General features: G+C 37.8%; 1 protein-coding gene across 4 annotated transcripts in view; it reads right to left on the bottom strand.

Annotated features, from left to right (window-relative positions):
• The window catches only part of SLC24A4 (solute carrier family 24 member 4), a 94,062-nt gene that overhangs the window by 15,992 nt on the left and 53,851 nt on the right, over positions 1-24,219 (bottom strand). For 3 of the 4 annotated variants that reach the window (XM_084522769.1, XM_084522767.1, XM_084522770.1), the window contains exons 4-12: positions 23,383-23,457; positions 21,248-21,332; positions 19,151-19,254; positions 18,295-18,369; positions 16,582-16,607; positions 16,069-16,122; positions 14,921-15,063; positions 9,852-10,021; positions 7,674-7,818 (exon numbers count right to left, since the gene is read on the bottom strand). In XM_084522769.1, the coding sequence (XP_084378895.1) occupies positions 7,674-7,818; positions 9,852-10,021; positions 14,921-15,063; positions 16,069-16,122; positions 16,582-16,607; positions 18,295-18,369; positions 19,151-19,254; positions 21,248-21,332; positions 23,383-23,457 (877 nt within the window). The remainder of the gene's footprint in view (positions 1-7,673; positions 7,819-9,851; positions 10,022-14,920; positions 15,064-16,068; positions 16,123-16,581; positions 16,608-18,294; positions 18,370-19,150; positions 19,255-21,247; positions 21,333-23,382; positions 23,458-24,219) is intronic. The other variant, XM_084522768.1, reaches the window with a different exon arrangement.

The raw sequence follows: 24,219 nt of genomic DNA, 5'->3' as shown, positions 1-24,219 counted from the left end.
CTTTAAATGGAGCTGGCCTTGGTTCTGCCCAAGAACATTTTTTCACCTCCTACTATGCTGGGTCATGGAACCTGTGTGGCACCCAATGCTGAAATTTACTCTTATGCTGTGACATGGTAGTTTAGTAAGAATTTAATAAGTTTAGCAGCAACCTCCAAACTACATTTCCTCATGAACTTGATGCCTTCCATTCACTTCACCTGGCTGAAATGAATACATAAACAATATCCAGCATGAAAATTTCATTTTCTTTCGCTCTTTTGAAACTACTTCTGTGCTGCTCTTTGTTTTTGACTGCCCACTCTGAAATAATTATTAAAGTGATTTAGCAATAAATTTGTGAAATTGTGTTAGGCTTTTAGTTAGTGACAAATTGTTTTGTGATTGTTGCTTAGGAAGAAAATTATCCTCCTCATTAAGGCTATTATTCAATACATTGCTGCTCTGTATAAATACACAAACAGTCCCATTACAAGATGTGAGCTCAGTTGTTTTAATGGCACTCCTGTGAGCTGTGGGCCTGAAGGCTCCTCCAGCAGCTCATAGCGCTGAGGAAAGGCATATGTTGTTTGCTGAGGCCCCCCCCCGACTATAATGAGAGAATATTTCTGCTTTATTACAGAACACATCATTATAGAAGAGCTTGATTACAATGTTTCTGAAAACATATAATAAAGGGCAGCCCTACCACAAAGAGCCCTTTGGTAAATGTCAGTACATTTTGGGCCCTTCTTTCCAGTGTTGATCACAATAATCGCTTTTGCATATACACAGCGTACTGGTGAAAGAAGTTAACAGCACACCTTGTAGCACTGAGGGGAAAGGAATATTTCCTTAAGGCACTACTGAAATTGCCTTTTGTAGGAAAAATATTATCCTATTTGCAATCTTCACACTGAGTAGAGGTGAACTTTGAGCAAAAGCCTGAAACTACCCTCGTGTTTTCATTCAGATCAGGATTGTACCCTTGAAGGTACAATGACTTCTGTCTCCTGACTCTCCCCATTTATTGGAGTTTTGTTTGCGATGCAGAACTGCCTTGGATCACACCAATGAAATCCCATTTGTCTATAGCTGAACCAGAGGCACACACCTAAAATGGTCCAAATAATAATGAACATTTAGCCCACGGGACCAAGCGAGAGCTAGCCCCAAACAGAACTTCCAAATGCAACTATGCTGCCAGGAGCAGATCCAAGTTACTTTAAAACATTTAAATCACTTAAATTTGACAGCTTTTTCACTTAGCCTTCCCTTTAAAAGGGCAGCAATCAAGCACAGACCTTCACTCCACATATTAGCTACTTCAGAACATGTCTACACCTTTCAATGTGAAAAGGGAGTCTTCTGTACACAATTTATTAGATGAATGATCTAAAAAATGGTACAATTTCCCTGAAAAGCATGAGTCTAACAGGCATATAGGATTTTTCCTAACTTTATTGTTATGAAATTCTATACATTCCTAATTTAAAGTAAGCTGGAAACAGGAAAGGTTTTCTCTAATTTAATCTATCTGCAAAATGAGGAAGGTTTCCTGGAGTTTGCTGCTGATTTCTGTTTTTCTGATTTTTTTTTTTTTAATTGTTGTTGATTTTGTTTGTTTGTTTGTTGTTTTGGCTTTTGACAACAGTAAAATTACAATAAAAACAAGGCACTTCCAGCTGGCCTAGGATGTTTATTGCTGTAGAATTTTTCAGTGCTCTACTTCCTAATTTTTAAATTACTTTTTTTTTAATGTTTATCTTTTTACATTTCTCTACTATTTTTCATTAGCAAAAAATGAAGACTTTTTTTTTTTTTTTTTCCCAATGAAAAGTGATTTTTAAATCACCCATCCCCTGGGTCCTAATTAGGCTTTATATTTACAAAGATTAAATTTATATCCACGTATCATTAGCAATATTAATTCAAATCTTGACCTGAAAATGTGCAGCTGCAATATACACACCTCCACATTGGGAGCTTTGTAATAAATCAGAAAGCAAGCACATTTCTGCTAGAAAGTGCTGTGGCTCATCAGCATTGAGAGTGACTAGAAAAAATTAGTATATGTAAATTAGCCAACCTGAAAGCTTAATTCATTCCTGAGCATGTGCTGTATCCAAAACACGATAGAGGAATATATCTTTTTGTCTGAGTATGGGACTTAACATAGGAGCAACCAAAAGAGATATAATAAACTGGATCCACTGTGAATTTTCCATCATAATTATTTTCCACTGAAAAATGCCTTTGTAGGGAAATCAAAAATTTCTAAGAAAATGTTTTTTAATTCACTGTCAGGCAAATTGACACAGAAGCTGCCCCTCCGCCTTCTTGGAAAATCCTTATTGATTTCAGCTCTGCAAGTTTCCCTAGGCAGCGTGGAAGTGAGACTCTCTGTATTAACATGCTGGAGCCAGCCTGCACAGTGGATAGAAAGGTGTCCAAGAAAGCCCGACCTTTGTCAGCCCTCCAAGTGGACAGCTGACATATTAAAACAAACAGTCTTATGTCAATTCTTTCTTCTGCAACAGAGCTTTGGAAACTTTTTTTTTCTTTTTCTTTTTTTTTTTTTTTCCTTTTTTTTTTTTTTTTTTTTCCTGTGAAAAATACCGAGGTTTTACTTCTCCTCCAAAACAGACTATTTTCCAAAATACTAACACTCTTCTCGGAAGTTTCATTTTCCAGAATACAAGTTCCAAATTCCAGACCATGAGATCTGCCCAAAACAACCCAGATTTCTATTCTGAGCCTGTGCCTTTACCACACTTTGCATACCCAGATTTATGCCAATAATTTTCTCTTCAAAACACATTTTTGGTACACTGGGAACTGGTCCTGAAAAAAAGAATTTGCACCATCTGCAGAAACAAGCTTTACTCTCAGAGTTCCTATAGCTTTACACAGGACAATACAGAACAGCAATGAAAAGTAATTGAGCAGTGTGCTCACTATACTTTGTTTGACTTCAGATTTTGGCAGGATTTATTTTTATGTTTTAACCTTGCTGCCTACTTTATCAATATTTTTAAGGGAGAAATAAGATTTATAGACTTTCTCAAGTTATTTTTCACTCTTTCAGAGTGAAGCGATGAGCAAACGTAATAGAGTTACTAAATTAAATCTGTGCCTCTTTTTCTGCTAATTTCTCCTGCATATCCTCCTCATACATAGAACACATTAGTTGCTCCCCTGGAACACACTTTCCAGTTTAGTTTTCTACAAAAGAAGTTTGGTTCGTGAGCTCCAAGAATATGATGCAAATCAAATTGCAGTACATGCAAAAAACTGTGAGATCTGCCCCAGAAACACACTTGTGAAATAAATTCTGTGGTAGATGTACCACTACACAGCCAGTGGGCAAGAGGAAGCTCTTGCAAAAAAAGTGTTTCAGAATATAGCAGTGAAGTCCTGCTCTCAAATATCTTCTTGGAAAAACTTCTCTCTTATGCAAGAAGCTATGGGAACTAGTTCCTTCCTAAGTCAGTCATGTTTCTGAATTTAGGCAAAAGCACATAACACAGGAGAGAAAAACAGTCTGGGAAACAACTACAGAGAAGAATAAAAAATTCAGTAAATCTTACTTCAAATACGTTAGGAGCTGGAAGTGTGCTGGACCCACTGGTGAACAAAGGAGCACTGAGGGAAGACAGGGATGTTGCAGAGAATTCTCTGCATCAGTGTTTGCAGTGATATAAACTAGAGAAATTTCCACCTGGAACTGCTTTCTGTCTCTAGCTTAGCCTCAAAGACATAATTTCATGGGGGATATCATACAGGTCCACAGCATCCCAAGTGTCAGTGAGTTGCACAGAATTTATTTTGTTCACTGTCTTTTCCAATAAAAGAAGACATCCAATGAAGCTAGTAGGAGCCAGGTTCAATGCTAGTAAAAGGAGGCTGTAAACTCCTTGCCAAAGGATGTTGTGGGTGTTAATGTTTGCAAAGAGAACTAGGCAAATTAACGAAGAAGAAATACACTAGGGATTTTTTAATGCTCAAAAATCACACCCAGTCCAGGAAATTCCTTGAGCTGAAAATAGCTGAAGGGCAGAATGTGTTTCAGGGTAATATCACATAAACTTGTCCTGTCCCATTCTTTCCAAGACTTCTTCATAAAGTCATGGTTGCATTTGGAATATTGGGGTAGATGAACATTTGGTTGGACCATTTTCTACATTTTTAGTAGATGCTGTTAATTTTTGCTTCTCTCCTACATGTTGTCTGTGTATTTTGGGTCCATATCAAAATGTGCAGGATTGCTAATCTCCTTTATTGCTATCTTATTTTAGCTCCAGGAATTAATATTCCTATTTTAGCTAACACCATCATGTCTTACATAAAGCATCCATAGTCCAATCCTATAAGAGAAGGAATTCTTCATTTCTGTGAAACCAGCAGGAGCTGACAACACCGAGTATTTTAAAGGATCTTGAACATGTGACAATGAATGGGATTTAAGCATCCATTAAGAGCTGCACAGAAATGTTTTTCTGAGTCTGGGCTCTAAAACACTACTGAGCTATGCAAGGGCTTTTATACATCATTTTGTTGTCAACATATGTTTGCTCTGTTTCATCCTGCTTTATTCTTATCCTTTTTTCGTTTTTTTCCCCTGGAGTTTAAGACCTGTTTCCAAACAACTGTAGAGTAATAGAACAGTAGAGCATCAAATGAACCTTTGTCTTGGAAGATAATTACTCATGGCCTTACGGTTAGGTCAAGAAAGGAATTCCTCTTTTAAAGAGAACATTTCTTCCCACATAGAAACCAAAGGCAAAGGCTGGTTTGCATGATAACATATGTAGTTTCCATAAAAACTATGTATTTCCTCCTGTTCCAAGACAGGCCTGAGCCATACCCTGGGGGTGAATATCTCTGGATGTTTGACATATGGAACCTAGGCAAGAGACTAGTTAGGTCTGTTTTCATGTACTATTCTTTTTCTCTATTTCTGTATATTCTTTTTCTCTATTTCTGTATGCTAAAGTCCTACTTTTATTACTAAGCACCACCACAGGGTGTAAAGGAGAATAATAAGCAAACCTTACAGATAGCAAATGATAACAGGGCATTACTTCAAGATGATGCAATGCTTTAAATTTCATCTATGTGTATTTCTGTTTCAGAAAACAAAACAAAATAAAAACAAAACAAACATTAAAAAAAAACAACACCTGTTCTTTCAAAAGCATATAGAACATACAATTTGAAGAAAGAAAGTCAAAATCCAAACCAAGCTAAAAAAGGTGACTAAAGAAGTGAACAAAAAAAATGGGGGTTGGGCCAATTCATAGCCACTTCTCTTGCAGTTCTTAAAAAAAGTGAATTTTCTACTTATCACACTGCAAGCAGTTGATGCAGAAAGTCCTTTCAGTGCTTATTCTTCATAGAGCTATTTATGTATTGAAAGAATACATGAAGTTCTGATCTTTAGAAAATGTATGTGCCTTATTCCTGGCCTGAAAATATATCAAAAGAAAAATAGAGGGGATTCTGGGAAAATTTTCTCTAAAGCCAGTTTCAAATGTCAGGATTTTTTTAGGCTACTCATTGTGCCACAGTACTTAAGCAACAAAGAATAATGCTGTTTCTTTACATTTTCCACAAGGTTATTACAAATGTACTTTTGAAAGGAAAATTAGAAGATTTCTCTATCAGAATACAATCATAGAATATCCTGAGTTGGAAGGGACCCACAAGGATCATCAAGTCCAACTCCTGGCTCCACATAGGAATACCTAAAAATTAAACTACTTTTCTCAGAGCGTTGTCCAAATGCTTCTTGAACTTCAGCCGGCCTGTTACTGGGGAGTCTGAGTGCCCAACCACTTTCTTGATGCAGAACCTTTTCCTAACCCCCAGCCTGACCCTCCCCTGTCCCAGCTCCATGCCACTCCCTCAGGTCCTGTCGCTGTCCCCAGAGAGCAGAGCTCAGCGCCTGCCCTTCTGCTCCCCTTGTGAGGGAGCTGCAGGCCGCCATGAGGCCTCCCCTCAGCCTGCTCTGCTCGGGGCTGAACAAACCCAGGGACCTCAGCTGCTTCTCATAAGTCTTGCCCTTCAGACCTTTCACCATCTCAGTTGCCCTCCTTTGGACATACTCTCATAGTTTTATGTCCTTCTTATACAGTAGTGCCCCAAAGGACCTCAGCCTCTCCTCTTACGTCTTGCCCTCCAGACCTTTCACCCTGCCCTCCTTTGCACAAGCTCTGATAGTTTTATGTCTTTATATTGTGGCAACCAAAACTGCACACAGTTCTCCATAATTTTACCAGGCACTGAAATACAGCATAACAATTGAGGAATGATGATCCAACCAATAGAAAATTATCTCCAGAAAACAGTGGAGTAACAAAACCTGAAAATAATGATGAATATTTTAAATAATCACTTTATCACTTTTACACAAACTGTTTGAGTTCATGCTGAACTTTCGTTCCATTCCAGTGTGAACTGTATCAACAATGGTTCCACTTTGGCCTGTTACATCTCAATTATCTTGAAAGACTCTCTAAAAAATACAGGAAAACTCCATTAAAAAAGGTCAATGACAGAACTCATAACTCCCTTCTTAGTTCAAAGCATTTGGTCTATTAAACATCTGATTTATTAAGATATGGAACCACTTATTTCGCCACAGAATATTAATAGTTTTTTCACACTGTTATTAGCAGAAACGCATCTAATGGGCCTTTCTTATGAATCAGTTTGTTTCCACTCTTCATCCCCGATGAAAGCCTGTAACTGCTGTCTGTAAGAAGCTCCTGTAAGAGCACATAGTCCAGTAACACATTAAAACATGGTTTTATCCAATCTCTGCATAGCATGCTTCAATGTTCTCTCACAAACATCTCTTCCAAAATGATGGTAAGTCAAGCAAATAGAACTTCTAAGAAATTAGAATCATGTAAGATGTAGAAAATTCTTCCTTCTTCTCTGCATCAGATAATAATTTATGCCAAGTAATATTGGGGTTAAACAGTAAGTGTGTAAGGGAATACTAGTGACTACATACCTGTGATAGGTTATCTAATCTCTGCTGTCTAATCTCCAAAACAGCTGAGGGAGAGTCAACCTGTAATGTACAATGTGGTCTCCAACACAGTGAAACTGGTTATATATAGCCCTTCACACCAGAGAGTTTCCAAAAAATTTCAGAAGGTATTATTAGATAATGCTGATCTAAGAATTTTAATCAACTTAAAAAAAACAGTAAACACTATTTCTCCCCTTAAATCTTTCTTTCTCTTTGTCCAAACCTCCCGTACATTCAAGTTATAATGTCAGGTTATTATACATTTATATACCTAGTTGCTTCTGTTCCAGTAATCTCCAGTAGACCGGTATTAACCGTTCAATTCAAAATTACTAGCAGTGCAATGCCTGTCAGGTCGGTCTGACAAGTTTTTGAATATACACCTGCCTTACATGCGTTCTTTTTACCTCTGGCAAACCAGCACTTCTACCACTATGATGCATGATGGTTGGGAAACACTTTCCTGAGATCTCCTTTTAATCATGTAGCTTATGGTCCTGTTTTACTGTCATCAAATCCAGCCTCCAGACAGACAAATCAAACCCTTTCCTCCTCTTCTGCCTGCATATGTTGTCTACTCCCATAACCCAGTGTTTGGCCTTTTAATTCTCTTCTGTTTCTTTGCTCTAAACATCTGGAAAATAAAACTCACCTGGCAATGAAAATGGAGACAGATTGTCCTGTTCACCTTCCTCCTCTTGGTTCACCACAGGGATGTTCCCATTTTCAATATTTTCATGTCTCCCATTCTGAAGTGGTTTGCCTGAGCCATTGGCAGATTGGATTAACCGCTGACGCTGCACAGTGTAAAAGACAAAACTGCCGTAAGTTTTATTCTTGACTTTCTTAACCCTGGGTTATGCTTTCTGTCCAGCCCCAGTCATGTGAGTCGTGATGCTTCTCTTGTGTTGCCTTCCTCTTTCAGCAACAAACAAAACCATCTGTGGCCTTTCTGTCTTTATGTCAGTGTTAACCATGCAACTCAAAATTAGCGGCATGAGCATTTCAAACCATGATTGACAAAGCTGCGGTATCTGTTCTTACACACTATGTTTTAATGAACATGCTTATTCTGAAGCACTTCTCACTCAGCAATTCCCACTCATACCAGTGACAGCACCACAATCTAGTGGTAACAAGATATTTCTGCACTACTAAAGATGGCTTACGAATGACTCATTGTCTGAGATCTCTCCTAGTCAGGTCAAAGTCTTCTGCCTCCTTCCCATCCCCATTCCTTGAGGTAAATGTAAAGCTCCTACTGTACTAGTTCAGAAAGAAAGATTAATTGTTGTTGTCCTAGTCCAAGTATATAAGCTCTCACAAAGCTTGTATATTGCCCATACAGACATGTTTAGAACTGTTACATTCACAATATGTAGTACAATTGCAATGATAGGTTTTAAATGTTGTTATATATACCAGTTACTACACTGGAGAATGTGAGATGTAACAGTAACTTCACACTGTTACAGAAAATAAAAAGAATTTAGTTTGTTAGGTGAGATAATGCAGGATTGATAAGTGCCGTTATTTTAATGACAAATTTTTGCAACTTCTATGAAGTCCTCTCAATTGTCTTGAAAAATAAAGCAACCACACAACATCCAAAAAAAAAAAATAAATAAATAATAAAAAAAAATCTGAAACCAGTATTAACACGCAGTAATTAAAAATAGAGAAAACTGTATCTGAATACTTTGCAACACCTTGGTAGTGAGAATACATAAGAATATAGATCCAAAATATCCTGGTATAGAGAACACCTTTTGCAGATATTGAACAGCAAGCAAGTATCAGCTCTCTAGGCACATAGCCATTAAGAAATATATTTTTTTTTCTGACCAATGAATTACTTTAAAAAGAGAATTTTAACAGAGACAGCTGCTGTTGTGTGCCCTATCTGACCTTCCCCTGCTGTTGACTGTACACCAACAAGCTGACTACCTAAAAATATTTCACTGTTTTACTCTTAAATTGAGCTTTTGTTACAAATATACTAGAGTGCTGCATTCCTTTGGTGGGGTGTTCACAATGCTGGGGAGACACATGAACTGTGTTATGATGTTCAGATTCTAGGAATTTGCTAAAGCTTGTATTTCCTAAATTACTGAAATTAATTTATTTGCCAGAGTAAAAACCTCCCATATTTGATGTTGTAGGCAGCAAAGGATAAAATCGTGCCTTCAAAGAAGCCAGGGTTGGCAGGACTGAAAATTTCATCCAAAGTATTTCATGCAAGCTGCGAACAGTGTCACTTGGCCAATCCTGTCAGTTCAGCTGCAAGGTATGAAACTAGCAATACATGGTGGTGACAGTATATTAATTAAGAGTTAACTGAAACCTTTCAAAGCAAATTCCCCTCATGAAAAGATTTTGGTCCATTTTAATTTTGAGCTGACAACTACGAAGACTACAAAGGCAGGCAAATATCTGATGTGATCACATCCTGATGTGATCACATCCTGATGTGATGTGACATAGTGCTAAGCAGTTCTTACCACTTGTTGGTTAGCATGTCCATTACCTTTTCTTAGCTTGACCACTTTCATAATGGCCAAAAACAACTCTTCTGCTGCAGATAAATTCTGAATGTGCACACATACACACACACATTGAAACAAATATCTTCTGGCAGGGAGAGAAGGGAGTCCCTCTCAGTGACTTCCCTCCTATTAAGACAAGCAGTACCACCAGCTGGGAACCCATCTTCACATCTGCTGTGACGTGGCTACTGGCCCATCTCTAGAAACAGTGCAGAATCTGAATTCCAGAATGAGCATGACCCACTCTGCTTCATAGTCATTTACTGTTTTCATAATGAACCTACCTCATTAATGATGAGTCGGCTTGCCATCCGCATTCTGGTGCGTGGTCCAAACTTATTTGTAATCATAATCCGTAACCCAGCTTCAGGGAACCGGTATTTGGGGGGACTGGAGCAGATGATCTCATCCACCATCACAACACTGTTTTTGCCATACTGCTGCATCCCCTTCACTAATGATCACAATGGACAGAGTTAGCTGTAGTAAGATCCATGCTTCCTGTCACCCAGATTCATTGTTTTCAGGCCCAGGCAGAGGGTAACACTAATCTGAATGCCTGAATGCAAATCCAATGACTTTCCTGCAATATTTCTGCAGCCTGGTAAACCTGTTCATTGGAGGAGCACCTCATTTAGACCACATGCTGAAAGGGGGTTTCACTCGACTAAGGCAGCCACCAACCCACTCTCAGATTGGTGGGAATAGCTTTTACCCAGCTACTCCTTTTGTAGTACCAGTTTTCTGTGCTTAAGTCCCACTACAGCTTTGTAAGCCTTCTCCAGAAGCACATGCACTGTGAAAACATAGACTGCACTCCCAAAATCTATAAAGCTATCCTACTGGATTAGGGTGATTAATAGCTACTGATGCACATTCAGGAGTCCCTAATGTTGTACTCGCTCCTTTTGGAAAGGAATTCACATAATATTATCAGTATCTTTAACATGACGAGACTTGAAATGATGATAAACAGCAATTGTCCAGAACAAAAATCATGTCTTAAATACGTCTTTGTTAATACAAACGATTGTACCGAGATTAAGAGCTTTGTTCTATGATGTAAGAACACAAACAGAGAGACAAAATTATATTGGGAATCAACACAAGTACTGGCAAGGACTTTGAAAGCTTAACAACAAACCAATATTCTCACAAATGCTACAGACTACACGTAGCACGTAGAGCAAGGCTCAGCAGACAGGAGACATACCCATGTGGTGGTAGAAAGCAGGGCAGAAGATATGTATATGACTGCAATAAATATTTTTTACAAGTAACAATATGTTAAGAAAAAAAAATTCTTTGCTGACTTTTTTTACTGCTTTGCTTAGCTTAGCTTCACCCTCCCACTCCCCTTTTATATTGTTACTTACATTAAGAAGAGGAAGAGAATTTAGGAGGTAGAAGTGAAAGATAATTATTAGTGCATGATTCCAGCCAGGAAGCAAAGGAAATCTAAGGAAACATTCAACTCAAACAAAGAAATTAAAATGGACCTATTCTAAACACACAGATCTACATTGTTATTGTTCACATTGTTACAGTGATTAAATATTTTTGTTTTTCAGGAAGAAGACTGGATCCATGCAGGCATGTAAATCACATCATGCAATAAAGGTTTTGCTGTCTCAAAGCATCTTCTGACATATTTGAAGTTAAAAAAAAGTATCCTTCCATCATTATTCAACAAGAAAAACCCAGCAAGCCTCTAAATAATCTAAATGAAGATGTAAATGGCTACATCTTTTAATCTCTTGCATTTGACTGTCTTGCTTTGTTTCACTAAAAGGAGTTTTCAATGAGTACGCTGGTGTCACCTGAGGAATCATAAAGAGATCTTTGGTTCCACAAGGAAATGTGTCCTCCAAGAAGGCACTCTGTAGTCTCGCCTTGCAGCTAAATCTCTGACGGAGAACAGAACTAGTAGTCATTTTGCATTTGGTAATGCAAACATAAAGGAGCAATTATCCACCCCCTTCTGACATTTAAAACAAATTAACCTTGCTGAGTACTGCAACTGATCATACAAATGAGAAGCCCAGCCATTCCAATGACTTTACAGCTAGTGCATAGCAGCTTTTCCTGTGAAAGACTATATATAGCCAGGCAAGCTACCTGGAAACCAGGCCTGACAAAGATGACCGAAGCACAGTAGCTTAGCATTTGCTGTATGTAGTTAGACAAAGAAAAAGCAATGTCTGACAGCAATCCTGGTAAGGAGAAAAGGTCAGACATGTTTTAAACAGTATCATCAGATTAATTGCTCTCAAGTGAGTTTCTTCAGTCAAGTCTGCACAGTGTTTCTTTATCTTAAAGCATTGTGAAAAAAGCATGAAAGCATTGCAGTTACTCTGGAACTGCTTCTTAAAGCAATAAGGAGACAGTAACAAAACATACTCAGCTTTGATAAAACCTCAGCAATGATGTAAAATATATCACTGTATATATATATATATATATATATATATATATATATATATATATATATGACTAACTGCAGCTGTTTTGAGTTTCTGCAGCAAATTGCTCATATATTTTCTTAACAGCTCTTCAGTCTCACTCCATATGCCCATAAATATACATATCTTGGCCCCATACAAAACAAACGGGCTCCATCTAAAAATTGCAAAAACCCCACATCTTTACAAATGTGTGACAGTGAAAAGCCTTTTCACTTCTCCTTTGTGATATACCTTAGACAAATATCTTCTGAGAACAGCTTTTCCTTTTAATAGAGTATCTAAACTTTCACCTCACCACAGAGGGTCGTCACCAACAGCCCTGTCAAAGTCAACAGAAAGCTTCTTGCTGACTTTAGCTGACTCCTGATCAGGTATCCACATCACACTGTTCAGAAACTCACATTTTTCCAAGTTTCTCTTTTTAGGCAGACATCAAACCATGCCACCTGGTGGAAATTTGGGTCAATATAGTAAAACGCAAGCCACATGTTTGCATTTTATAATGAATTATTATTCAAAAAGTACTAAAACTTTGCTTTAACCCGTGTGTGTAGAACTGGTCCTTGAAAATGGTGAAAAGCTCTCCCTTTTCTCTGCAAAACTCCAGTAGTGGGAGCTTTTATAATGTACTACTGGAAGCTATGGAAAGTAATAAAACTTACAAGCATAGAAGAGAGCTATATAGTATATATTGTGAACTCCCCTTTTATGTGCACATCGAGCAACAGAAAAAAATCTTTGGTAGAACAAATGTTCCTCTCCCAAAGAAGCTGTTTTCTGAGGGGAAGTAATCAGATTTCACCACAGTGGAAAATCATTATGGTTAGACCTACACCTTGGTGAAGCCAAGGGAGGTTTTTCAGTGGATCCTGAAACTTGCTAACCACTGGTTGGACAGAAGGCAGAGGACAGCTCTAGTTGTTCTCTCCCAGTTACTAGCACTGCTGCTGTTTCTGAAAGCTGCTGCTGAAGAAAATGCAGCTCAGCTTGTGAAGCCAGCCAGGTGTCAACTAACAGCAGGTCACTGATGTAGCACACATCACATGGCAGATTTTCATCCAACAGGAGAGAGAGAACAGGGAGCCATGTGATGGTTTTCCAGAACAGCTTCTTGACACATAATGCGCCCATCTACAGAGCAGCTAGGCTAACACTGCCGTCTTCCTCTCTGACAACCTACTCCAACCCCATAATCTCCTTAGCCTCTTGTTCATGTCCTCCACTCTTTACCTGTGATAATATCTACACTCTCACACTGCAAACAATGGTCCCTCCAATGCAGCGTATATTTGTGTAATGGGTACTGGAGAAGGCAAAAGGAATCAGATTGAACTGCAGTCTCAGTGCATCTTGTAAGAAAATTAAAGAAGAAATTTGGTGTGAACAGCAACTAATAGAAAAATCATTCTCATGAGCCCAGGCTTTCATTAGCTTTCTTGCTGTTTCTCCTAGAAGTTCTACATGTTCTTCACAAGCAGTAAATAACCTTCACATTTCCTAGAAAGGAAATAGGTGGACAGGCAAGCGGTCTGTGTTATCATACCTTTACCACAGAGTGGCTGTAGGGAATGAATCTTAAAAGTGTATGACTTAAGTCAACTTTAAAGACATCAGAACCCAACAAACACCTCAAAAGTAAAAATCATTAATATCTGTATTCTGTTGCTGGATCACCTTTTTCCTGTGTCCCCACTGGAATACATCAGTAACAAATTCCCTAGCACATATCTTCTAAACCTTGTATGACCATATCTCCATATCCAACTCCATTACGTCACAGTCAATGTGCACAAAAATTCATTGTAAAATGAGATCAAAATATTTCGAAGACATCTTAACTTAATTATGCTTTGAGAAGTATTTTTAAATCAATATTAAACTATTGGTCTCAGTTATGGTGTTTAGACAGAGTATTTGTGCTGTCATTGTATAAATCTTTGATACTACCTGCCTTGAAACACTAAACCCCATCTAAACACTAAAAGCAGGAAAGAGCAGGATTCTCTGCATATGCTATAAATTCCTGTTTGCCACTACTTTTTATTAAATGAAGACCTTTCCAAATGTTGTCTACATTTCTGCTGAGTTCAGTCTCCTAGAATGTGAGGTGTTTGCAAAGAATACAGCAAGGAGACCTCACTCATTAAAAGTAGCTCAACAGCTCACTGAATTATATGGTTTGAGCTTTTAATGTAGCAATGATTTTGCTCTACAGAGAAAAGAGGGAAAGGAATAGAGAAAGGGTAAAGACAATGATAAAAACAAAGTTACAAAAACAAAAAAAAAAAACAACCCAGGTATGTTTCCTTACCTTCAGTACCCAAAGATAGGTATTATCTTCTTCCCCTTTATGATAAAGACACAGAATGCAAAGAACCTGCATTTCTCAATTTTACATATGTGCTTGGCAATGTATGCAGAACTATTTGGTCATGTCAAAACCAGTCTCCTGAAGATCTGAACTCAACATGTAATCCCTCTTGCCCACTGATCTGTGCATGTCTTTCCATCAAGACCCAAGCCTCAGCTCTTAGTCCAAAACTAGTTTTGTTTGTTTGTTTTTTTCAGAGAAAATAACCTTCTTCCTGGCAATAAATAAATAAATAAATATTTCTTTCATAGTGTTGTATGCTCATCACTGAACAGGAGAGAAAAAGGAAACAAAACTGGCCATGTGCAAAGCAGCTTGTGTTCAGAATCTCCAATCCTCAGAAAATAACATTTTGATTTTTTTTTTCAACTGGTGATCTGACTGAATTTTCAAGTTAATCCAATAAATATTTGTATGTAAGATTGAGTCATAACACTGTTTTAATCAGCATTAAAGAGAAATAAAAAGGATATCCTGTGAACTATTCTTTTTCCAAGTCCTGTCTGCTCAGCCTTACCTTTGCATAGTAATGGAATGGATGGGTCATCACAACTAGAGGCATAATATTTATTACCATCTTCCAGCTCATTGTTGACCGTGTCACCATTTCCAACATTCTTGCTTTTGAGCGTGAAGAAATTTTGCATCCTCACATTGTACCTGAAAGTGGAAAACGGTCTGAAAAGGCTGTATTGTTTCATTTCCTCATCAAACTTTGAGTGTCTGAGAACAACTTATGCAGGCAAGCAGCAAAGCGTAGATGCGTGTTCTCTGACAACTAATATGAAGCTAAGAGAAAGGACTATCCAATTCATTGGCAGGATAATAGCAAAGCAAGAGCTGTGCCTCTCTCATGAGATACAGCAGAATGTGAAAAGACAAGAGCAGATTCAGTGAAGGCAGAACACTGGAGTTGTGGTTTTCAGAGTCAGGACATTCAGTGTACAATGGGCTCTTTCCTCCTGCACCAGCTCTCAGTTCACCTCACTGTCTCTCTCAGTAGTGTTCCCCACGGCAGGCACTTGAGTGTTTCTGGGAGTGTTGACCATAACCTAAAGAATTTTAGCACTAGGATGGGGTTGTAGAGTGCTGTCAATGAACTCTGCTAAGACCTGAGGTAGCCACCCAAAAAGGGTGGCTTGTCAGGGCAGGACACCAAGGGAGAAGTCTCAGCAACTTCCAGTTAAAGGTGGACTCACAGATCCTTGCAGTAGCAGTCAGATCTCTGACTCTCCTGTAAGAGGCTGTGACAGTACACAAGAAGGATGTCATACACAATCTTGTATGAAATAGTTTGAAGATCAGTGCATGCTTAGCTTTCTATCTGTCTGCCTTTGTTCTCCAGAGGTTATAGCGTATGTGTAACTGCTGACATGCTGTGCACTTACAATCCTGTGGACTTTTTCAATAATCTTTGTATAATGACACTTCCTCTCAACTGCTTCCACAAGCTACTTCACCTCAGTGCACTATGAAAAGGATGCATGAAAATATTTGCTGTTGGCTGAGCACATACTTGGAACAAAACCGATAAAGCATGAAAATGCAGGGAATCATAAACAGAAACATGACTAGTTGCATCGTCAAGGGCCAAGGATAAAAACACACCAAAAGAATGATGGTCAATCAACACTTAAAGGGAACATGGAACAGAAAAGCACTTACTTCATGATAAGTATGTAGAATGAATACATAATGATGAGTATAAGGCTTTCCCACCTCAGAGAGACAAAAAAAAAAAAGGAAAAAAAAAAGTGTTAAAGGCCACTCAAACAGCTGTATCCTTCATAAGTTTTATGTAGGAATGTGCATTAAATATCTAGTACAATTCAGGCATCTTCCACTAGGATCCCACCTCGTACTGTTCTCTAGGACACCTAGTACCTCCCTAAACGTTAACAACTAGGATAAGAACAGAAGAACTTTGGTTATACTCCCTGCACGTGTTGAGTCTTATGTATAGCCTGTTTACTTAGTTAATGTTTCCAAGTTTTAAAATGTTCTTAGTTTCTCCTGATCATCATAAAAGATATAACCAAAGAAAATACTTTGGACTTCTTAGGTGTCAAATCCAGATGTGCTACACGGTGCATGAATGAAATCTAGGTACACTGCAACTCTTAACTGATCAGTCTCATGGTGAATATGGCACTCTAAGGAATAGCTTATACAACTTACCATTCTATTTTCTCATCATATATGAACTAGAAGAAGAAAAAAACAGGAAACATAAATGTACGTCTCTGATCTATCTTGAAAAGCATTTAAATTTATTTAATAAATATCAGTCATGTCTACACAGAAGCTACTGGAGTTTTCCCCCTCGGACCCTTTCTAACCAAAACTTTCACAGCTCCAAAGCACCAAACTTGTATCTTTTCAGTGATTGTTACAAATATTATTTACTAAAAGTGTGAGTGTGAGAAAGACATGCATGCTGTGCACTTGCAAATGATAGTGAAATCATGTATTTTGAAGAAACATGGCTCTGAGTCCTTTTAACAGTTAGTTTTAGCAAAAGAGGAAGACATTTCACTTCTGCTTTTAGACCAAGTGGTTACACACATTTTACTCCACCCTATGTACTTCTTGTCTCTAAATTGCAGGGATATGGGTGTGAAGGGAGGACTATTTGGTGAATAAGGAATTGGTTGGATGGCTGCATCCAGAGAGTTGCAATCAACGACTCAATGTCCAGGTGGACATCAGTGATGAGCAGTGGTCCCCGGGGTCTGTACTGTTTAATAGCTTTATTAATGACATAGCAGGATTGAGCGCACCCTCAAGAAGACTGTGAATGACAACAAGCTGAGTGGTGCAGCTGACATGATCATGCTGTGTTCAGCTCTGGGGCCACATGAGGGACATGGACCTGTTAGAGTGGGTCCAGAGGACAGCTAGAAGGATTATCAGAGGGCTGCAACATCTCTTCTACAAAGAAAGGCTGAGGGAGTGTGGATGTTTAACCTGGAGAAGAGAAGGCTTCTGGGAAACCTTTTTGCAACCTTTCAGTAGTTAGAGGGCTTCTAAGAAAGACTTTTTTCAAGGGCACACAGAAGAAGGGGTAATGACTTTAACCCAGAAGAGGGTAGATCTAGATTAGATATAAATAAATTCTTTACTTTGAGGGTCTTGAGGCGCTGGCACAGGCTGCCCAGAGAAGCTGTGGGTGCCCCATCCCTGGAGGTGTTCAAGGCCAGGCTGGATGGGGCTTTGAGCAACCTGGTCTAGAGGAAGGTGTCCCTGCCCATGGCAAAGAGGTTGGATTAGATGATCTTTAAAGGTCCTTTCTGACCCAAACCATTCTATGCTTTTATGATGCTGTGTAGCTCCTGTAACTGATTGGACTGCTAGTGATCTATACTTATTACAAATCAGACTTTCTTCCCTTCCCTGCTACCGGACACTATAAAAGCATATGTTCAGGATCTACTACACTGTTGTAGATAAACAAAGTGATACCTCACATTGCTCTATTTAGAAAAAATTACCCTGAACTTGTAAAATAAAACTACTGTAGAAGCAAGGTGTAGCCGCGTTGTCTATTTAAAATAGAGGTGCAGCTTAAATTATTATTATTTTTTTTTATCTCCACTAGCGGTCCCCTCAGTCAGAAGAGAGTGCTAACTGCACCATGTAACAAGAGCCTACTAGTCTGCAGAACTTTACAGGCTGTAGGTACAACATGAATGGACACTGACAGATGTGGTGGGCATGTATTCTGTGGGGCTGTATGAAGGTTTCATATTTGTATCACATTGTAGAGCTTAGCACTCACTTCTGGATGCCACTAAAACTAGCTGGGAAAAAATTGTTTACTAGCGTGCTTGGCAGATTGGTCTCCAAAAATTCAAGCAATGAAACACTCTAATTGGTAAGAAAACTACTTACAACAATAAGTACAATAACAGATAACGTGTAGTACACAGAGTCCCGGAACACAGCCCACTGGGTGAGACAAACCACCTGAAAAATATCACAGCTTTAGACAACAGAATTAAGTGATTCTAAAGACAAAACAGAGGTTTCCACCTTGAAATCACTTAGGTATGTGAGCAGAATTTGTGAGCAGAATTACAACTAACAATTTTGGAACAAGTAGTAGTTTTATGCTAATAGGAGTTTGTTAAACAATGGATCTATGATAACCACCACTGACAAAAATCATATAGAAACTTCCACTAATAAATTTTTGTTTGTTTGTTTTTTCTTTTACTAATAATATTTTAGTTTGCCATAATTTCAACTCTGAAGTACAATTCATTGTAGTACAGCAAAACAATGGTTCCCACTTCATTCCAGCTGTGGACATATCGGACTTCATACAGAACAGAATTGATACACAGTCTAACAGTCTGTTGGGTAGATAGACTAAACCTAATGCCTGAGTCCCAGATTCTTTGATCACAATCAGTACCAGGAAGGATTAACAGAGGCAACTGATCAGCTCATTGTGGACATGGTCTTGTATGAAAAGGAATCAGGTTCCTCTGTATACTACATGTTCAGAGTGATGAAACTTCAGCTGAACTTTGTAGAAACATTTGCTATTTGCACGGTATACGTAAATTCTTTCCAAAATTGACATTTCTCCCCATGCCAGCTTATTGTTTGTTTGTTTGTTGAAATTAATGGTTCTCTTTTTCTTTATTTTTTTTAAATATGTTAAATATGTTTTAAATATTTGATCATGCAAACACCTAAAATATAAGCAATTGAACTCCACAAACATACACATTTTACTAACCTGTCCTGCAAACAGTCCACAGACACCAACAATGCAGAGGATGTTGAAAACTGCTGAACCAACAATGGTCCCTACTCCTACATCTCCATGAGTGATAAATACACCTGCAGAATGAGCAAAATAAGCATTCTTTTTAGGCCACAGGCAATTATTCAGAACACGTGCTACCCAAGAATAACAGATCATTTGGAATTTTTAGAAAACAAGCTTTATAATAAATGCTCAGTTCTTCATAGAATATTTTGTGGTTTTAGTCTAGCTAGCAGCTCCCCATTTTTGGCTGAACATCTCTACACATATATACTTATTAAAATTATTTAATTTTCTTAGCTAGGTAGCTCTACACTAAGTCCTGCATTTCACAGGTTGGCTGTTACTGGTGTAATAATCCATTCAAATGAGTGAAAAACATTTTCAATCACATCAGGAGCATGAAATTCATTTCACACAGTATAACAAAGCACAGAAACCTTTCTCTCAGGCATTCAATATTTAGCATCTTCTCGGAACGTCTCATGGTAATAATAGATTCTTTCCTAAAAAAATGGATAGCTATCTGTGTGTAGTCATGTGTGCCTTCTGACTTCAACGGGCAATGAGGATTCAAACTTAATGTGTTCTAGTACCAACATTCACATTTCCTTTAGTACTGAACACATCAATCCCTCAAATACCTATTGGTAACATAATTATATGAGAATGACAAAAATTAAGGGTTGGAAGAGATCTCCATGGATTACCTAGAGTAATCTTCAGCATTGTGACAGGACAGAAGATAACTTGAATGCACTAGAAACTGTATCTTACTTGTACTTTAAATCTTTCACTGAAGAGAGACTTAAAGACTTACGCTCACCTTTTTTTCAAGATTTACTTCAATATAATAATTTCTGAACATCTTACCATTTTTTCCTCATCTCTGCACTTTTTCTGATTTGTCTGCAACTCTCTTGAAGCACAGTAACAAGACTGGATGCAATATCCCAAGTGCTGTCTAGCAGAACTGAGCAAAGCAGGATAATTTATAACACTTAGGCTTTATAAATGGGCCCAACATATAATCAGTTGTTATTTGCAACATCCCACCATCAACTATTCCTCAACACCTGCTTCTATTGCAATACATCAAGGCGCTGTTAGATATATAGCTCTCCAACCAGTTATTATTCCCCTTACATATATATTCACTTCCCTTTCTTTTATGCTTCTCATTTGCTGATATTAAACTTCATTTTGTTGATTTCAAATTGATCACGATCTTTCTTCATCCTGTTTTTGCCTTCCATCTAGTTCCCATCATTTCACTCCAGTTATTCATAAAAATAAGTTATTTATGACATTTTTAGTATGTCTTGAGATCCATCTCCAGCTTTAAATCTAGCTTTTAATTACTAATATTTGAAAACCGCTTTTTAATAATTTAGACATAATATAGTGCACTCCTTTAGACTGTATTCCCCTAAAGTGTGTAAGAATGTCAGTCACTATAGTAGCAGAAAAATACTAAAGCTTTACTAAAAACAGATGTATCATATTTGCTGCTTTCCTCCTTCCCTACCAGTGTAATCCAATGCCCTTCTTTCTCTTAATAGGTACTGTTTTTGCCATCTAGACCTCCTTTCTATAAAAATAATCCTTAATAGTACAGAGATTACTTGAAAAAATCCGTAAGTAATGTACACAGAACATCATGTCCTTCCGACTTAACAGATCTGACTTATCTCTACATTAATTTGTTCTTTTTCACTGTTCTTTGTTCTCCTACTTCCTTGCTAAAATTAATTCCCTTTATTTGTGAAGAAAGAAGCAAAAGAGGCATCAAATACCTCAAATTCTCTCTCAGGGGACTGCAATAAATCTCTTTTTTTACTTCCTATGCTCAGAATCAGCCATTCCTCCCTGTGTTTTGAGAGGAGATTCACAGTTTCATGAGATATTTTGAGTAGTTAATTATACCATGAACCACAGACTAGCTGACAGCTGCAATTGCTGATTATAAATTGACAGAAGAATAGTATTACTTTTGGATACCTCTTCTTGATCTGCTGCCGATTTTTTTTAACAGATCTCATGAAAACTAGTGTGTGGTCTCCATACCTATAACAGATGCAAACAGTTCTGGCGTGGAGCTCCCTGCAGCCATGAATGTGGCTCCAGCAACATCTTCACTCAAATGTAGTTTCTGGAAGAGAAGTTTTGGTTATGTAAGCAATTGGTACTTTGCCTGTATTGCACAGTTCTGTAGCTGCAAAGATAGAAGCCCATCATTTTTGGCCACAGTGCTATTAAAGAATGATCAGTCACTGCGATACAGAAACAGACACTGCCTCTTGGGAAGGCAAATAGACTTTGGACAAGTAAAATGTTTTTACCCTAAGCCAGCGAGGTATCAGAAAATACTACGTACTTATAAATAACCCATTATCTGATTGTGGCTTAGTTGTAGCTGATTAGAGAAAAGCATTTCTGCAGACTCAGAAAGATTGCAAACTCAAATTGCATTCATGAATTCACTTTTGATACTTTAAACACAATCATTCAAGAATTAAGGCCAATTCCTGGGGTCTCTAGAATTTCAAAATTGACAAGAGAAAAATATAATCTCTGTGAATGAATCTTATTAACAGCAGGCCTAATTCTGTCTTCACTTACGACTGTGTTAATCAAAAGTGAGTCCACTGACACACACAAAATTAGTCCAATTAGACACAGAGAGGCCTGCGCACAGCAGTTAGATCTATTTTTATGACAGTGTCTTCTTTTAAGCTCTAATAGGATATAGATCCTTCAGGCTTCTAAGACCAGTAGAAACATTTAACTCCACAAGTGAGCTGCATCAATTTCATACAGAGGATCTTTCCCTTGAACTATAAAGAAGGTTTCATGGAGAAGCTTTTTGTTTTGAGAGTCTCCAGGCTCATTGTTAGTACCTCACCTCTCTTCCAAGGACAGAGAAGTGGTTAGTGACATAAGGACAAGTACAGAAATCGTGGATTTCTCAGTCAGTATGCAACATTTTAAGCTGATAAAAATGGCATCCTACAGAACCTGAAAAAACAGAAACACAAGCTCTTACTCTACCATGTGATCTTTAACCAGTCATACTGCTGAAGGAGCTCAAACATAAGCATGCTAACTATTTGAATTCTTAGCTGTCTCAGTATTCAGCAGAATATGAGAAAAGAGGCAATGATTTTTTAGAGAGATCAATTACAACTTAATTGGTACAATTCAACTGGTACAACTTAAATATAGTGTATAAGGTATGTGCTGAAGACAAGAACATCTGAAAAGGGAAAGATCCTTATTGAACGTTTTGCTGATACTTCTTGCCTCCTTTATTCTTCCATCTGTCCCTCTATTGATAAGTAGAAGTACATGGCTCCAAGTAACATTAACTGGAATTCAGTGCATTTATCCATCCGAAAATAGACTTCCCTTGCTAGCTACAGGAGTTTTTCAGAAAATGGTCATATGCACTTGTTTAAAAGTGAAGGAGATGAGTCTTCCACTTTGCCATCAAAATGGAAACAAAATCTGGTTTTGTATTTTGTATGCATTTTGTAGTAGTTCACCAAAGCCTTACTTAACAGAACGGTTTCTTGCCAAGTACAAACTCTACCCTCTCTGATCATCTCCCTTAATTAGAAACCTACACGTGATTTTACAACATATTCTCAACAATTATGTAAAGACATTTACTAAATTTTTGGACATAAAAATACGTATTCTCATTCTATATCAAACCAATATATGCATTTCTTATGCATTCTATCCTTTCTCTCTTTTCTCCACTTCATCCTAGGACACATAAGCACTTTTCCCATGCTGATACAGTGGCAGATGTGCAATTAAAATTGCACAGCCAACACATTAATTTGTCTATGCATGATTTTTTTCACAAGTAAATTTCAAAACTAGGAGTACAGCAATAAACTCAATTCATCCATATGTCATATCCATCCTATCTACATGCTTCAGGTATTTAAGAATGGATTTTGCCAGCTGATCACCTTAAATCTCTCGATTTTTCTCTTCAAATGTGGCAAATTGGGGGACCAATATGCCCAGACCGCAGGTTAGATTTTTGTTGGAAAGCCCAAATCATTTGAAAAGCACCGAGGCCAAAAAAATCAGAGGAAGGAACTCCAAACAATGGAGGCACAAGATGTTTAGTTCTCTGATGTTCTCTAAGTGAATTTTCAAAAGAGGAATAAAGTCTGTTAACATACCTCACAAATTTTCTCTAAGGATGGAACAAAGAAGTCATCACATACTATAGCCAAAGCATAAAACATGTACAGAGCCTGTAAGAAAATAAATTCAGGAAATATTTCAGATACTTCCTCTACATAAAAATAAGAAAAAGGCAATGCTATATTTATTCAGACTAGCAAGAATATATAGCTTCATTTTCTATCCTATTCCAAATAAAAGTATCTCTGCTGATCAAATTACAGCATAAAAGCAGATTCTTGTACCAGGGTTACATGTAGGACGAGAATGGTTTCCAGACCCTAGAATATGACATACCACAGTTTGTAAGAACAGGGTGCCTCAAAAGAATTCACAGACAGCAAAGTACCAGTAAGGGCTTTACCAAGTTACGTACTCCTCCCTAATATTTTCAATTGATTATTGGACCAATAATTGAAGAGAAAGCAACACCTTGTTGATTAGCAACACAAAAGAAATAATCACACCTGGAAGTAAGTGACAATGGCTCATTGCACCACACCTCTCAGTATTGACCCTGATTTCATGCATACACATGATTCTCCCACTGTCCTACATGGATTTATGTTTCTTGTTTACATAGTAGGCCTAATCCTTCTGTTACCCATCAAAAACAGCTTCTTTTTTCCTGAGCTTGGAAAGGAAAGCTGGACCCTGCAGGCCTTATTTGTTTTGCTTTTTCTGTAATAAAATATAAACCTCCACATGACTTTTTCTATATTATTCAGTTTGGTGGTGTTTTTTTTTTTGTTGTTGTTTGTTTGTTTGTTTTATATTACAATTGCATCTTTTGCATAGAGGCACAATAGAAAAGAAGGAGAATCAAGAATCTT

The sequence above is a fragment of the Aythya ferina genome, assembly GCF_964211825.1.
Source record: "Aythya ferina genome assembly, chromosome: 5".
In the NCBI taxonomy this organism is placed as follows: domain Eukaryota; kingdom Metazoa; phylum Chordata; class Aves; order Anseriformes; family Anatidae; genus Aythya; species Aythya ferina.
Note: the sequence above shows the minus strand (reverse complement) of the source record. Positions and strands in the feature narration are given on the sequence as shown.